This window comes from Dromaius novaehollandiae, chromosome 5 (genome assembly GCF_036370855.1).
Source record: "Dromaius novaehollandiae isolate bDroNov1 chromosome 5, bDroNov1.hap1, whole genome shotgun sequence".
In the NCBI taxonomy this organism is placed as follows: domain Eukaryota; kingdom Metazoa; phylum Chordata; class Aves; order Casuariiformes; family Dromaiidae; genus Dromaius; species Dromaius novaehollandiae.
The window spans coordinates 77,508,261-77,525,325 of NC_088102.1; the positions used below are offsets into that span (position 1 = coordinate 77,508,261).

Here is a 17,065-nt window from a genome sequence, read left to right on the forward strand (position 1 = left end):
ACGTTGGTATTTCGAACGTGATGTGGGTGTGACGTGGGTGCTTTGAATGTGACGTGGGCGTGACATAGGGGCTTCGATCGTGACGTGGGCGTGATGTGTGTGGTTTCAACGTGACGTGGGCGTCACGTGGGGCATCGAATGTGACGTGGGCGTCACGTGTGTGGTTTCAACGTGACGTGGGCGTGACGTGGGAGTTTCGAACGTGACGAGGACGAAACATCGGTACTTTGAATTTGAGGTGGTTGTGACCTGGGTCATTCGAACGTGACGTGGGCGTGACGTCGGGTCTTCGAACGTAACGTGGGCGTCACGTGGGGGCTTCGAACGTGACGTGGGCTTGACGTGTGTGGTTTGATCGTGCTGTGGGTTTCACGTGGGGCATCGAACGTGACGTGGGCGTGACGTGGGGTCTTCGAACGTGACATGGACGTGACGTCGGTACTTTCAAATTCAGGTGGGCGTGACGTGGGTGTTTCGGACCTGACGGGGAGTGACCCTGGTGATTCAAAAGTAACGTATGGGGTGACGTGGGTGCTTCGAACCTGACATGGGCGTTACGTGGGTGCTTCGAAAGTGACGTAGGGGTGACGTGGGTGCTTAGAACGTGACGTGGTCGTGACGTACGGGCTTCGAACATGACTTGGGTGATTCCAACGTGACGTGGGCGTAACGTAGGCGCTTCAATCGTGAGGTGGGCGTGACGTGTGTGGTTTGAACATGATGTGGGCATGACGTGGGTGCTTCGAACGTGACGTGGGCGTGACGTGTGTGATTTGAACGTGACGTGGATGTGACGTGGGTTATTCGAAAGTGAGGTAGGGGTGACGTGGATGCCTCAAATGTGACGTGGGCGTGACGTGGGTGATTCGAAATTGAGGTGGGGTGACGTGGCGGCTTCGAACGTGACGTGGACGTGACGTGGGTGATTCGAAAGTGACGTAGGGGTGACGTGGGTGATTCGAACGTGACGTTGGTGTTTCGAACGTGACATGGGCGTCACATGGGGGCTTCGAACGTGACGTGGGCATGACGTGTGTGATTCGAACGTGACGTGGGTGTAACGTGGGTGCTTCAACAATCAGGCGGGGTGACATGGGTGCTTCGAACGTGACGTGGGTGTCACGTGGGGCATCCAACGTGACGTGTGCGTGACGTGTGTGTTTTCAACGTGACGTGGGCGTGACGTGGGTGATTCGAACATGACGTGGGTGTTTCAAAGGTCAGCTGGGCGTGATATGGTGATTCTAACGTGACGTGGGCGTGACGTGGGGTACCGAACGTGAGGTGGGCCTGACGTGTGTGCTTCGAAAGTGACGTGGGCATGATGTTGTCCTTTGCAGGTGACGTGGGTGTGACGTGGGGGCTGCGAAAGTGACATGGGCGTGACGTACGGGCCTCGAGCATGATGCGGGAGTGATGTGGGTGCTTCGAACGTGACGTGGGCGTCACGTGGGTGATTCCAACGTGACGTGGGGCTTCGAACGTGACGTGGGCATGACGTGGGAGTTTCAAACGTGACGTGGACGTGACGTCGGTACTTTACATTTGACGTGGGTGTGACCTGGGTGATGCGAACGTGACGTGGGCGTAACGTGGGGGCATCAAACGTGACGTGGGCATGACGTGGGTGATTCGAAGGTGACGTGGGCGTGACGTGGGGGCTTCGAACGTGACGTGGGTGTGACCTGGGTGTTTCGAACGTGATGTGGGCGTGTCGTCGGTACTTTTGAATGTGACGTGGGTGTGACCTGGGTCATTTGAACGTGATGTACGTGTGACGTGGGGGCTTCGAACATGACGTGGGTGTTTCAAAACTAACATGGGTGTGACGTGGGGGCTTCGAACGTGATGTAGGCGTAACGTGGGTGTTTAAAAGTGACCTGGGCATGATGTGGGGGCTTCGATCGTGACGTGGACGTGACGTCGGTACTTTATATCTGACATGGGTGTGACCTGGGTGATTCGAAGGTGACGTGGGTGTGACGTGGGGTCTTGGAACGTGACGTGGGTGTGACGTGGGGGCATGGAACGTGATGTGGGTGTGACGTGGGGGCTTCAAACGTGACCTGGGTGTGACGTGGGTGTTTCGAACGTGACGTGGGCATGATGTCGGTTCTTTGAATGTGACGTGGGTGTGACGTGCATGACTCGAACGTGACGTGAGTGTGATGTGGGTGCTTCGAGCGTGACGTGGGCGTCACATGGGTGATTCCAACGTGACGTGGGGCTTCGAGCGTGACGTGGGCGTGACGTGGGTGATTCAAACGTGATGTGGGCATGACGTGGGTGATTCGAAAGTGACGTCGGTGTGACGTGGATGCTTCGAACGTGACGTTGGTGTTTCGAACGTGACGTGGGTGTGACGTGGGTGCCTCGAACGTGACGTGCGCGTGACATATGGGCTTCGATCATGACGTGGGTGTGACGTGTGTGGTTTCAACGTGACGTGGGTGTGACGTGGGTGCTTCGAACGTGACGTGGGCGTGACGTGGGGGCTTCGATCGTGACGTGGGCGTGACGTGTGTGCCTTCAACGTCAAGTGTGTGTGACGTGGGTGCTTCGAACGTGACGTAGTCGTCACGTGGGGGCATCGAAATTGACGTGGGCGTGACCTCGGGGATTGGAACGTGACGTGGGTGTGATTGAGGGCTTTGATCGTGACGTGGGCGTGACGTGTGTGGTTTGAACGTGACGTGACTGTCACGTGGGGCATCCAACGTGACGTGGGAGTGACGTGTGTGGTTTCAACGTGATGTGGGTGTGACGTGGGTGATTCTAACATGACGTGGGTGTTTAAAATGTGAGCTGGTCGTGACGTGGGGACTTCGAACGTGACGTGGGCGTGACGTGGGTGATTCGAACGTGACGTGGGCATGACGTGGGTGATTGGAACGTGACGTGGCCGTGAGGTGGGGGCTACCAGCTAGATGTTGGCGTGACGTGGGGTCACTTTCAAAGCACCCACGTCACACCCACGTCATGCCCATGTTATGTTCCATGCCCCACGTCACGCCCACATCACATTTGAATCACCCACGTCACGCCCACGTCACCTTTGAAAAACCCACGTCATGTTAGAAGCGCCCATGTCACGCCCACGTCACGTTCGAATCATTCCCATCACACCCACGTCGCGTTCAAAGCCCCCACGTCATGCCCATGTCCTGTCCTAATCACCCTGGTCACACCCACGTCAGGTTCGAAGCACCCACGTCAGGTTCGAAGCACCCACGTCACATTCGAAGCCCCCACATCACGGTCACGTCACGTTCGAAACACCCACATCAAAACCACATCACGTTTGAGGCCCCCACGTCATGCCCAGCTCACATGTCAAACAACCACTTCAAGTTCGCATCACACACGTCACGCCCAGTTCACTTTTGAAGCCCCCACGTGACGCCCACGTCATGTTCAATGCCCACAACTCACACCCACGTCACGTTCGAATGACCCCACGTCACGCCCACCTCACATTTGAAAAACCCACGTCACGTTCGAAGCACCCACTTCACGCCCACGTGACGGTCGAAGCCCTCACGTCACGCCCACATCACGTTCGAAGCCCCCCCGTTATGCCCACGTCACGTTCCAATCATCCACCTCACGCCCACGTCACATTCGTCGCCTGTATGTCACACCCACGTTGCATTCGAAGCACTCACGTCACGCCCACATCACGTTCGAGGAACCCACCTCACGCCCACGTCATGTTCGAATCACCCACGTCACGCCCACCTGACCTTTGAAACACCCACGTCACTTTTGAATCACCCACGTCACGCCCACCTCACGTTCGATACCCAACGTCACGCCCACGTCATGTTCGAATCACCCACGTCACGCCCACGTCACGTTCAACCTCCCCACGTCACGCAGACGTCACATTCCATGCCGCCAAGTCACACCCAAGTCAGGTTCGGAGGCCCCACCTCAAGCCCACGCCACTTTCAAATCACCCTGGTCACGCCCACATCACGTTCGATGCCCCCAACTCACACCCACCTCACGTTCGATACACCAACGTTACGCCCACATCACTTTCGAAGCCCCATATCACGCACATGTCACATTCGAAGCACCCACGTCACGCCCACGTCACGTCCGAAGCCCCATGTCACACCCACAACACGTTCGACTCACACACGTCACGCCCACGTCACGTTCGAAGCCCCCACGTCACGCCCACGTCACGTTCGAAGCACCAACGTCACACCCACGTGTCCCGATCCAATATCGGGAGGGTTTCATTACGATCCCAAGGACGAGATTAAGATGCTAAAACTGGTCAAATATCGTACAACCTTTCACCTTTATTTTCCACGAACTGGGGAGAAAAGGCGTGTGTGTGTGGGGGGGGGGGAAGGCGAAGGGGAGGCGAAGGGAAAAAGGGAACAAGGGTAAGGGGAAAAGATAGAGAAAAGTTGGAAAAGGAGAGAGGAAGCTAGCTACCACCACTCCGAGGCCGATGATGTTCTGCTGACTCCACTCGAATCACAGCTCAAGCTGGGGGGCCTCCGACGAGGGACGAGGAGCGAGGGCCGAGAGAGGGAACAAGGTGGGGGGGGGGACAAAGAAATCCCTCGGCAATTATAGCTTTTTCAAATTAAGTTTTCCCACCCCTCACGTGGTAGTTCAGACCAACAGTAATATTTGGGTCTGGGGGTCTCCTGCTCCTTATTGGGTCTCATCACTGTCCCTAGGTAGGCCGTTTACTGTTGCCGTTTCTGCTGACAGGTGTGTCTCCATTCTTAGGTCCAGCCATTAGCTCTCAAGGTCCTGACAAAGAAGGTGATAACTCCAGCAATTAGCACTGTTTCAGCAGTGCACAGGACTGCAAATTGCTGGTAACGCCCTTATCATTCCCGCCTGCAGCAGCTCTGGGCCCTTTCTCACTGTACTAGGGAGTGCGGCCTAAGGCTTCAGCAAATTTAGCCACTCATGCCAAGCAGGTTTTATAGAAGTTGTGCTAAAAACGGACAATAATTTACAGTCCAGATCCCAAAGTCTCTGCCCGATTGCGGTCTCATTCGGTGCAGGCTCGGTGTGTCCCGGGTGGTCGCAGGGAGACCTTTTCAGGGGTCGCAGCAGCTCAGTCCTGTTTCCGCTGGGAACAGATGGCTTGTTCAGGGTTATGGTTCGCTTGCATCTTATGTACCAAGAAATGTTCAAGGCAAAAGTTCACTCATCTTTCCGCCACACCACGTCATGTTCGAAACATCGTCGTCTTGTTCGAAGCATCCACATCAGGCCCACCTCACGTTCAAAGCACCCACGTCACGCCCACATCATGGTTGAAGCTCCCACATCACACCAACCTCACGTTCGAATTGCTCACGTCATGCCCATGCCACTTTGGAAGCACCCACGTCACACCCACGTCACATACAAACCACCCACGTCACACCCACTTCACCTTCGACGCCCCCACGTCATGCCCACTTCACGTTTGAAACATCCACGTCAAGTTCGAAGCACCCATGTCACGCCCACATCACGTTCCAATCACACACGTCACACCCACGTCACTTTTGAATCACCCGCGTCACGATAGAAGCCCACATGTCACACCCACGTCATGTTCGACTCACCCCCGTCACACCCACGTCACGTTCTAACCACCCATGTCACACCCACGTCACGTTCTAACCACCCACGTCACACCCACATCACTTTCGATTACCCCATGTCACGCACACGTCACATTCGATGCCCCCACGTCACGCCCTCATCACGTTCGAAGTACCCACGTCACGTTCGAAACACCCACGTCACACCCACGTCACTTTCGAAGCACCCACGTCACACCAACGTGACGTTCTTCGACCCCACATCACGCCCAGGTCATGTTCCAATCATCCACGTCAGGCCCACGTCACGTTCGAAGCACCCACATCACGCCCACGTCACGTTCGAAACACCCACGTCACGTTCGAAGCCCCCACGTGACGCCCACGTCACGTTTGAATCACCAGTGTCACGCCCACGTCACGTTCGACACAACCACCTCCTTCCCACATCACTTTCTAAGCCCCCACGTCATGCCCACGTCACGTTCGAATCACACACGTCATGCCGACGTCACATTCCAACCATACGTCATGCCCACGTAACGTTCGAAGCACCCATGTCATGCCCACATCATGTTCGAATCACCCATGTCACGTTCGAAGCCCCCACGTCACGCCCACGTCACTTTCGAATCACACACGTCACACCCACATCACGTTCCAAATGCCCACGTCACGCCCACGTCATGTTAGAAGCACGCACCTCACACCCACGTCACGTTCGACTCATACACGTCACACCCACATCACGTTCGAAGCACATAGGTCACGCCCACGTTACTTTCGAAGCCCCCACATCACCCCCACGTAATGTTCGAATCACTCACCTCCCGCCCACATCATGTTCGAATCACTCACGTCACGCCCACGTCACTTTCGAAGCCCCCACGTCACACCCACGTCACGTTCGATGCCCCCACCTCACGCCCACGTCATGTTCGAATCATCCATGTCACATCCACATCACTTTCTCACTTTCGAATCACACACGTCATGCCCACGTGACGTTCAAAACACTCACGTCACACCCACGTCACGTTCGAAGCCCCCCGTCACGGCCTCGTCAAGTTCGAATCATCCACGTCACACTCACGTCACGTTCCACTCACGCACGTCACACCCACGTCACATTCGAAGCCCCCACATCACGCCCACCTCATGTTCGAATCACCCACATCACGCCCACGTCACGTTCGAAGCCTCCACGTCACGTTCCAATCACTCACGTCACGCCCACCTCACATTTGAAACACCCACGTAACGTTTGGAGCCCCCACGTCACGCCCACGTCACTTTCGAAGTCCCCACGTCAGGCCCACGTCACGTTCGAAGCATCCACATCACGCCCACGTCACGTTCGCAGACCCCACGTCACTCCCACGTCACTTTTGAATCACGCACGTCACGCCCACTTCGCGTTTGAAGCACGCATGTCACGCCCATGTCATGTCCGAAACACCGACGTGGGGGCTTCGAACGTGACGTGGGCGTGACGTGGGTGATTCTAACGTGATGTAGTCGTGACGTGGGTGGGTTGAACGTGACGTGGGTGTGACGTGGGTGCTTCTATCGTGACGTGGGTGCTTCGAACGTGGTGTTGGTGTGACGTGGGGGCTTCGAAAATGACGTGGGTTTTTCAAACGTGACGTAGGCGTGACGTGGGACATTCGAACTTGACATTGGCGTGACGTTGGGGCACTGAACGTGACGTAGGTGTGACGTTGGGTCTTCGAACGTGACGTGGGTGTGATGTGGGGGCATCGAAGGTGACGTGGGCATGACGTGGGTGATTCGAACGTGACGTGGGCATGTCGTGGGGCATCGAACGTGACGTGGTCATGACGTGGGTGATTCGAACGTGACGTGGGTGTTTGGTACTTGACGTGGGCATGACGTGGGGGCTTCGAAAGTGACGTGGGCGTGACGTGGGCGATTCGAACGTGACGTTGGTGATTCGGACGTGATGTGGGAGTGACGTGGGGGCTTCGAACGTCACGTAGGTGTTTCTGACGTGACATTGGCGAGACATGTGTGATTCAAAAGTGACGTGGTCGTGACGTGGGGGTCTTCAAAATTGATGTGGGCGTGACGTGGGGGCTTCAAACCTGACGTGGGCGTGACGTGGGAGCTTCGAAATTGATGTGGGCGTGACATAGGGCCTCCGAACGTGACGTGGGCGTGACGTGGGGGCTTCGAAAGTGATGTGGGTGTGATGTGGGGGCTTCGAACGTGACGTGGGTGTGACGTGAGTGATTCGAACGTTACATCGGCGCGACGTGGGGGCTTAGAACGTGAGGTGAGTGTGACGTGGGGGCTTAGAACATGACATGGTCGTGACGTGAGTGATTCAAACGTGACATGGGTGTTTGGAACGTGACGTGGGTGTGAGGTGGGTGATTCGAACGTGACGTGGGCGTGACGTGGGGGCTTTGAATGTGACGTGGGATGTAACGTCGGGATTCGAACGTGACATGGGCGTGACATGGGTGATTCGAACGTGACATGGGCGTGATGTTGGTGTTTCGAACGTGACGTGGGCATCAAGTGGGTGATTCGAACATGACGTGGGGGCTTCGAAAGTGACGTGGGTGTGATGTGAGGGCTTTGAATGTGACGTGGGCGTGACGTGGGTGCTTTGATCGTGACGTGGGCATGACATGTGGGCATCAAAAGTGACGTGGGCATGACGTGGGGGCTTCGAACGTGATGTGGGCATGACGTGGGGTCTTCGAAAGTGACGTGGGCGTGACGTGGGTTTTTCAAATGTGACGTGGGCGTGACGTGGGGTCTTCGAAAGTGACGTGGGCATGACGTGGGTGATTCGAACGTTACATCGGCGCGACGTGGGGGCTTAGAACGTGAGGTGAGTGTGACGTGGGGGCTTAGAACATGACATGGTCGTGACGTGAGTGATTCAAACGTGACATGGGTGTTTGGAACGTGACGTGGGTGTGAGGTGGGTGATTCGAACGTGACGTGGGCGTGACGTGGGGGCTTTGAATGTGACGTGGGATGTAACGTCGGGATTCGAACGTGACATGGGCGTGACATGGGTGATTCGAACGTGACATGGGCGTGATGTTGGTGTTTCGAACGTGACGTGGGCATCAAGTGGGTGATTCGAACATGACGTGGGGGCTTCGAAAGTGACGTGGGTGTGATGTGAGGGCTTTGAATGTGACGTGGGCGTGACGTGGGTGCTTTGATCGTGACGTGGGCATGACATGTGGGCATCAAAAGTGACGTGGGCATGACGTGGGGGCTTCGAACGTGATGTGGGCATGACGTGGGGTCTTCGAAAGTGACGTGGGCGTGACGTGGGTTTTTCAAATGTGACGTGGGCGTGACGTGGGGTCTTCGAAAGTGACGTGGGCATGACGTGGGTGATTCGAACGTGACGTGGGTGTGACGTTGGGCCATCGAACGTGACGTAGGCGTGATGTGGGGGCTTCGAACGTGACGTGCACGTGACGTGGGATTTTCGAACGTGACGTGGGATTTTCGAACGTGACGTGGGCGTGACGTCTGGACTTCGAACGTGACGTGGGTGCTTTGAACATTACCTTTGAACATGGTGATCATCATAGCCGTAACCTGCAACCACCGCCTCCACACTCCCATGTACTTCTTCCTCCTCAATCCCTCCATCCTTGACCTTGGCTCCGTCTGTGTCACTAGCCCCAAATCCATAGCCAAATCCCTTTGGAACACAAGGTGTTCCATACACTTGGGATGTGCTGCACAGATCTTTTGTCTCTTTTTCTTATTTTCAGCAGAGTGTCCTCTTCTCACTGTCATGGCCTATGAGCACTTTGTGGCCATCTGTAAACCCCTGCGCTACGGAACCCTTCTGAGCAGCTTGTTTCAAAATGCCAGCAGCTGCCTGGGCCAGTGGTTTTCTCTGTGCTGTGCTGCACACTGGGAGCACATTTTCAATACCACTCTGCCAAGGCAATGCCATGGAGCAGTTCTTCTGTGAGTTTCCCCAGATCCTCAATCTCTCCTGCTCAGACTCCTAACTCATGGAAGCTGGGTTTCTTGTTGTTAGTGGCTGCTTAGTCTTTGGGTGTTCGGTTTTATTGTGCTGTCTTATGTACAAATCTTCACTGCTGTTCTGAGAATCGCCTTTAAGCAGGGCTGGCACAAAGCCTTTTCCATCTGCCTCCCTCACCAGGCTGTCATCTCCCTATTTATCAGCATCTCATTTTTTTCCCATCTAAAGCCCCCCCCCCCCCCATCTCCTCCCAAGTTCTGGATCTGGTGGTGGCTGTTCTGTACGTGGTGGTGCCTCCAACAGTGAATCCACTCAGCTACAGCATGAGGAACAAGGAGTTCAAAGATGGGCTGAGGAAACTATTTGAATACACAATATTTCAGCATCTTCCTCGATGACTCCCAAGGTATCTCAAGAAAAGCCAAGTCTATCTTTTGTTCATATGTACCTTCTTTTTTTTTTCTTTATTTGTTATACTTTTGATAAATTTATTCCCAAATGTTTATTAATTATCCATCCTACTTCTTCTCAAGCATCTGCACGTTTTTTTTTGTTTGTTTGTTCTTCAGACCCAACTCTCTCATGTACATGGGAAACATGGCTCACTGCATTATCAAACAAAATAAAGGAACAAGCAGAAAATCACTGGTCTTGGCTCATGCCCATGCTACCTTCTCTGGAGCACAGGGAGCAGCCCTAATATGCAGCAGTGATTGAGGGGTGGAGTGTCCAGGCAGGGCATGGAGGCGCAACCCCTGTGGCTCTCTGGGATGTCCCTCACTGCCTCAGCAGGCAGATCCTTTCCTCAGCCTTCAAGTTGAGGCTGTTGCTTTCCTCGAGCCCCATCCATTGACAGCAGCAGGATTTGGTCTTTTCAGAGCTGCTCTCTTTTCACTTGTGCGCTGTCCTGTTGTGACCTTGTACTTGTGTCAGCCCTAAGGTCTCTTGCACCTTGGTGACAGTACTACTGTGTCTACAGTCACATTTCTGTGACTACAGGCAGGAATAGGCAATGTGAACCACCACATCAGATCTGACCTCCCTACAAGCACTACTGTAATAAAAAGGGCTCTCCTCAGTGCTATGCCAGGAGTCTGGACTCCTCTTCCAAAGCTGGTGTCATGAATACAGCCAATAAATTGCACCCTAAAAGGGCCACTTGCTTTTCTGGGTTTCTCCATGGGTTTAGGGGGATGAACTCAAAGTTCCAGTGTGATCCATTAGGGACCAGGAACTGGACGTTTGTGACAAATGTCCAAGCAGAAAGCAAATGGTCTCTGGCTTATCTGCTTGGGACTGCCCCCCACGTGCAATAGGGCTGATGGCAGGTGCCCTTCCTAGAGAAGAAACTGGAGTTCCCATGAGGTTTCAGGGGATCTCCCAGGGTAGCTTGTGAACCTGAGTGGGTAGTGAGTGAGGCCTCACAAGACGAGACAGCCCAAGGTGGACTTCTCCAAAGGAAAAGGGCTAACCCACGGAATTCACAGGCTAAGGAGGGCTCTGAAATGCCAGGAGAGGCTGTGAGGACCCAGCATGCAAAGAGAAGAAAGACTGGAGAATGAATCATGGCACCCTCTTTGAAACATCACAGGCTGGATCTAGTGCAGCACCGAAATGCCTCTTGTACCGTTAGTGACAGCCCATGGTCCATCCAAGCACATTCCATGGCCACGGACCATCAGGTAGGGGATGAGAGAAAGGAGCTCAGCAAGAGGGATCCCAGTCTGGCTGGGTCTGCTTCCAGCGCTGACCAGCAAGGCCACTGTGGAGTCACTCCCTGGCCCCACAGCCTGCTCACGCTGCAGAATAGCACCGCCAGCCCAGGCCCTGCGAGGAGCACAGGGAAGGGGTGCAGGAATGGCTGGCCGGGCCAGCATGGACACGCACCCCTGGGGAAAGGCTCTCTGGGGAGCAGGGCCATCCAGGGGAGGAGTAGGGGTGCATGTGTGTGCAGGGGAGGAAGAGAAAGAGAAACCCTTCCTGTGTGCACCAGGTTGGGGCAAGCGTCTTTGTTGCTGGGCAGCAGGATCTGTCTGAGGAGCTTTGGGGTCAGGACTCTTGTGCTGTCCTGGGCAGCGGTCCACACAAGGGGGTCTGGGCATGGAGGGGCCACAGATTTTCTGGGGTTGGGGATCTCATGGCCATGAGAGCAGGGCAGGCAGAGAGTCTCTGAACCACATTTTGTCATGCCATTGCTGGCCCCCAGAACTGGGGGTGACGGAGAGCCTGACACCCCATCTCCCACCCCACCCCCAAGAGCCCCTGTGCCCTTCAGAGGAGCTGAGGCTGTCGGGTGAGTGCCCAGCCCTCGGCAGCACCCTGCAGCAGGCACTGCTATGGGGCCACCGCCAGCCTGGGCTGCTCTGCTGGTCTGGTCTGGAGAGAGGGCAGGGGAGATGAGGAGAGTTGGGAAGGGGCTGGGCTGGGCTGGGAAGGGCCTGGGAGCGGAAAATATGAGCAGAAAGCTCCTGTGTGTGAACCCTGTGTGGGATCGCACACCAGGTTTCTTGCAGGGCACATGCAGGTCTCCTGGGAAAGGCACCAGGACATGGCAGGTGCAGAAGACAAGAGCCCACATTGTTCTCTGTGTTGTATGGACACACTGGGGAAGCTGTCTCAGAGACATCATCCCAGGCCAGCCCTTCACATCGCCCATTTCCAGCACTGACTTCCCACATCAGCTGTGGAGTGATCTGTGGCCAGCTGTGTCCTCCTGCAGGTCTCTGTATCCTCACAGAGGGGAAAAGGGCAGCCTTGCACGGCCTCTCTTCTGCACCAGACCGTGGCAGATCCCAGAGCACGGCTGTCTGCTAACACCCACGCAGGGCACAGCCCTGGCTGGGCATGGGCTGGGTGCTCAGCATCCCTAAACTTGGGGATGGGAACTTGGAGGCCTCAGGTAGAGCTTACCAATGAAAGCTGAGGCAAAAAGGCAGACTTTTCCATGCCTGAGGTCACTAGGGCCCCTGCCCCACTGAGCAGCAGGCCCATATTGCCCTTAGCTGCCTTCCCTTTGCTGTGGATGCACTGGCAGGAAGCTTTCTCGTTGCCCTCCCCTTCCCTCGCTGGTTCCAGCTCCAGCTGAGCTCTGGCTTTCTTCACTCTATCCCTGCATGCATGGACAAGGTCCGACAAGGAGATGTATATGTCTACCTCCACCTTGGCACCCTGAGCACTGGTGCTGCTGCCAGGGCAGAGATGGAGGATGTCCCAGAGCAACTCTTGAGGGAGCTCCCCTGGGAAAAGCTGTGCCGAGCCCCAGCCCCAGCATAGCAGAGGGGAGCTGCCCTCTCCCAACCCACCCCGGTGCAGCCAGCCCCACCTCAGCCTGCTCCTAGAAGGCTTCAATGCAGCCCTGGAGGGAGCTGGAGCTGCCTTGGGCCCTGGGGCCATCTGGCAGCAAGAGGGTTTGACATGGGCACAGCAGCAGCAGTGCCGGGAGCAGGGGGAGGAGCAGGGAAGTTGGGAGGAAGCCCCCTGCCCTTGGCTGCACGGCCAGGGCACTGGATGGCTGATGCCTCTGTGGCCAGCCGGGCTCCAGGTTCAGCGTGGGACACTGGCGTTTTCGTTGGTGTCCAGTGCATCCGTGACTGTGGCGAAGGTGAGTGGGCAGACCCAGGCACGTGCAACTGCAAAGGCTGGGAGTAGAAACATCAGTGTGGGGCTGGTGAAGGTCCTCCCTCCCCTCCCCATGGAGAAGAGAGTCCCCAAGCAATGCTGGACTCCACTTTGGCCGATGGGAGGGGAGCACAGGTCAGGGTGGAAGAGGCAGATGGACCATCTCGGGGTGCGTGAGGGAGTTTTCCAGAGCCCACGGCTGAGCCAGGGACCTTTGGATCTTCCCCCCGACACTCTGCCAGCCAGGCTTGTTCTGCCCTGCCCGAGGAGCTCTCATCCCTATGCCAGCCATGCTGGAGCAGAGGCCGAGGAGCTGGAGGTGCCTCAGGCCAAGCTGTGCCAGCCCCGGGGAGCTGGCCCTGAGCACGGGGCAGGCTGAGCCCCTCTGCGTGTCCTGTCCTGCTGGGAGGGCAGCACGGGAGTGGAGGAACAGCTTGTGTCTGCCCAGGGGCAGCGCGGGACCTTTTGCAAAGCAGGTGACCGTGACAGCTGCCAAGGGAGGCGAAGGCACCATACAGCCACCATACTTCAGCTCCCCAATCCCCAGTCCTCCCCTCCTCTCCCCAAGCTGAGGATCCAAACCCAGCCAGGCAGTGGGACACCCTCTTCCCCCCAGCCTGAGGTCTTTCTATTCATGGAGTTGCAGAGGAGTTTCAGTGGGATCAGACCCCTGGAGGTCTCCAGTCCAATCCCCCGCACAAGGCAGGGCTGGTCAGAGTCCTACAGTCTTGTCTGGCAGTTCCTGGAATGTGCGCGATGCCAGTTACCATCCCCAAACCTGCTCTGCCCCTCTTGTCCAGGCACTGCGGGACGGCACCTCTCATCAGTGGGGCACTGCCCTGCCTGCCTTGCCAGCACCCTTGGCTCCCAATGCCCCTTCCTATACAGAGCAGCCTGGTTCTTGCTGCACCCAACAATATACTCTTTGTAATAGCAACCCAGTCATAAATGGTGCATAACCAATTGATCTGAATACAGAAAGACCTGCTCTCCCAACTACCCATCGTAAAATCAGACCCAAGTGGCTGCCCTAGCTTCTTCTATCCAGCCAAGACTCTGCTTGCAGTGTTACCTGGGTAGGGTGTCCAAACCCGAAGCACTCCTTACACCTTTAAATTGGCTGTCAGGCAAGAGTTGCTGCTGTTCATGTATGGTCACCATTTGTACCTACAACCTTCTCCGGGATCTGCTAAGATCCCAGCTTCCCTTGCCAAGGCTTTTTTATTACAGTGTGGAGGCAGGTCTGAGGCAGAGACTGGGAATCAGGTCAGCAGGACGGGGACAGGGTCAGGTCAGGACCCGAGAGGTGCAGGGCCAGGCACAGGCGTGTCCACAGCGTAACTCAGGGCAGGCCCAAGGACAACGGAAGCAGCTCCCCGGCAAAGGGGAGGAGGACCCCCCAGTGAGGCTGGTCACTCTCCGTCTCCCCTGCTCTCGTGTCCAGGAGATCCCCCTCCCTGTCTGCCTGCAGCTCCTCCACGCCCACCCCGCTGCTCAGGACAGCCTGAGAGCCCTGGCCCTGCAGCCCCTCCAGCAGCTTCTGCTGCCCCAGGGACAGAGCAGCCTGCCCCGAGCTGGGGCACACACAAACCTGTTTCTTGTTCTCGCTTGCTATCTCTGAATGCTGCCCTGCTTTGCTCCTGGGACATTCCTGCTCCCCAGAGAGCCTTTCTCCAGGTGAGTACATTTGTGCTGGCTGGCTGGCCATTCCTGCGCCCCTCCTCAGTGCTCCCCGCAGGGCCTTGGACTGGTGCTTCTCTGTGGTGCAAGTAGGCTGTGGGACCACGGGGTGACTCCTGACTCCTCACTGGCAGTGCTAATTGGGGCAGGAAGCAGATCCAGGCAGACATGGCTCAACCCCACTGGCACATGTCTGTGCTCATGGCTGGTGCTCAGAGTGACCCCAGGGCGTTTGCAATGGTACAAGATGTGTTTGGGTGTGCACTCACTCTGGTCTGTGGTGTTTCACTGTGGGTGCATGAATCATTCTCCAGTCCCCCTTCTCTGGGCTTCCTGGGTCCCCACTGCCTCTCTGGGGATTGCAGAGTCCTCCTTTCCCTGTGCATACCAGGTTTCAGTGCTTTACCTTCTGGTGACTCCACCATGGACAGTCCCTCACTTCCTGAAGCTCCACTCCCTGCCCACCCCCAGGCACATGCTGTTCCTGGAGATGCCCTGAGCTCTCCTGGGGGCTCAGATTCCCTTCCAGAAGGATGGGCATCTCTCATCAGCACTGTCACCTGTGCGACAGCCCTGAGGCAGACAATTCAGAGACCATTCACCATCTCTACTGGCAGTGGTCGCAGAGAAATGAACCCTGAATCCCGCCTTCGGTCCCTAACAGATCACACTGGGACTCTGAGCTCATCCCCTGGAGCCCAGTAAGAAAGAAATGAATGAACAACACATATCTTTGATCCCAAATACCCTGGGAATGGGGAGTAGATGCACATGGGATAGTTGCTGGTGTGTACATTGTACCCACTGGATCAGTTTCCTCCCTGCATCTTTCAGCTCCTTGTTCCTCATGCTATAGATGATGGGGTTCACTGCTGGAGGCACCACCACATACAGAACTGCAATCATCAGATCCAGAGCTGGGGAGGAGATGGACGGGGGCTTCAGGTGGGCAAATACGATAGTGCTGACAAACAGGGAGACCACAGCCCGGTGAGGGAGGCATGTGGAAAAGGCTTTGTGCCGGCCCTGCTCAGAGGGGATCCTCAGCACAGCAGTGAAGATCTGTACGTAGGACAGCACAATGACAATGAAACACCCAAAGGCTAAACAGGCACTAACCACAGTAAATCCGGCTTCCCTGAGGTAGGCGTCTGAGCAGGAGAGTCTGAGGAGCTGGGGAAGTGCACAGGAGAACTGCCCTAGGACATTGCCTTGGCAGAGTGGTATTGAAAATGTGTTAGCAGTGTGCAGCACAGCATGGAGAAAACCACTGGCCCAGGCAGCTGCTGCCATTTTGACACAAACTCTGCTGTCCATGAGGGTCCTGTAGTGCAGGGGTCTGCAGATGGCCACAAAGCGGTCATAGGCCATGACTGTGAGAAGAAAGTACTCCGCCAAAATGAGAAAGACAAGGAAAAAGACTTGGGCAGCACATCCCAAGTATGAAATGGCCCCGGTGTCCCACAGGGAACTGGCCATGGATTTGGGGACAGTGATGGAGATGGAGCCAAGCAAGGCTCAAGGAGGGAGTGGTTGAGGAGGAAGAAGCACATGGGAGTGTGGAGGCGGTGGTCACAGGTTACAGCTCTGACGATGAGGCCGTTGCCCAGCAGGGCAGCCAGGCAGATGCCCAGGAACAGTATGAAGTGCAAGAGCTGCAGTTCACGCGTGTCTGTGAATGCCAGGAGGAGGAACTCATTGAAGGAGCTGCCACTGGACATTTGCTTCCTTTGGGCATGGGGGACTGTCCAAGGAGGGAAAGACATCAACAAGTTAGGACAGACTTCTCTGAGCAAAAATTTCTGTTTCTTACAACTCTGCCCTCCTCCAAAAGCAGACATCACCTCTCCCCATCTTGGCTTGCAGCCCAGCCAGACACCCCAGAGGCAAATGGTCGAATGTCCTACGGATGGGGTGTCCTGAAGAGAGATTTGGCTCATTCCCAGCCAGCCCTCCCTACCCGCCACTGCATTGCCCAGAGCCCCACAGGTCAGAGGGGCACCTCATTGTCAAAGACACATCTGCATGGCAGGTCCCGCGGGTTCATTGTCTGAACTGCATCTGAAACCCCCTTGCCCAGAGAGTCCAAGGGGAGGGACAAGAACAGCACAGACAGGTGGGGACACACGGATCAATGCAGGGGGGTAGGGACACAGAGAGACAGATGGGCACTCAGGATTTTCTCCTTCTCTGGATATCTGGC

General features: G+C 56.1%; 1 protein-coding gene across 1 annotated transcript in view; it reads right to left on the reverse strand.

The window, feature by feature from the left end:
• Positions 1–254: 254 nt before the first annotated feature.
• LOC135328623 (scavenger receptor cysteine-rich domain-containing protein SCART1-like) overlaps positions 255–17,065 on the reverse strand; it is a 43,811-nt gene continuing 27,000 nt past the window's right edge. Inside the window, exons 17-19 of the mRNA XM_064513504.1 lie at positions 15,664–15,826; positions 9,134–9,270; positions 255–480 (exon numbers count right to left, since the gene is read on the reverse strand). Of these exons, the coding sequence (XP_064369574.1) occupies positions 255–480; positions 9,134–9,270; positions 15,664–15,826 (526 nt within the window). The remainder of the gene's footprint in view (positions 481–9,133; positions 9,271–15,663; positions 15,827–17,065) is intronic.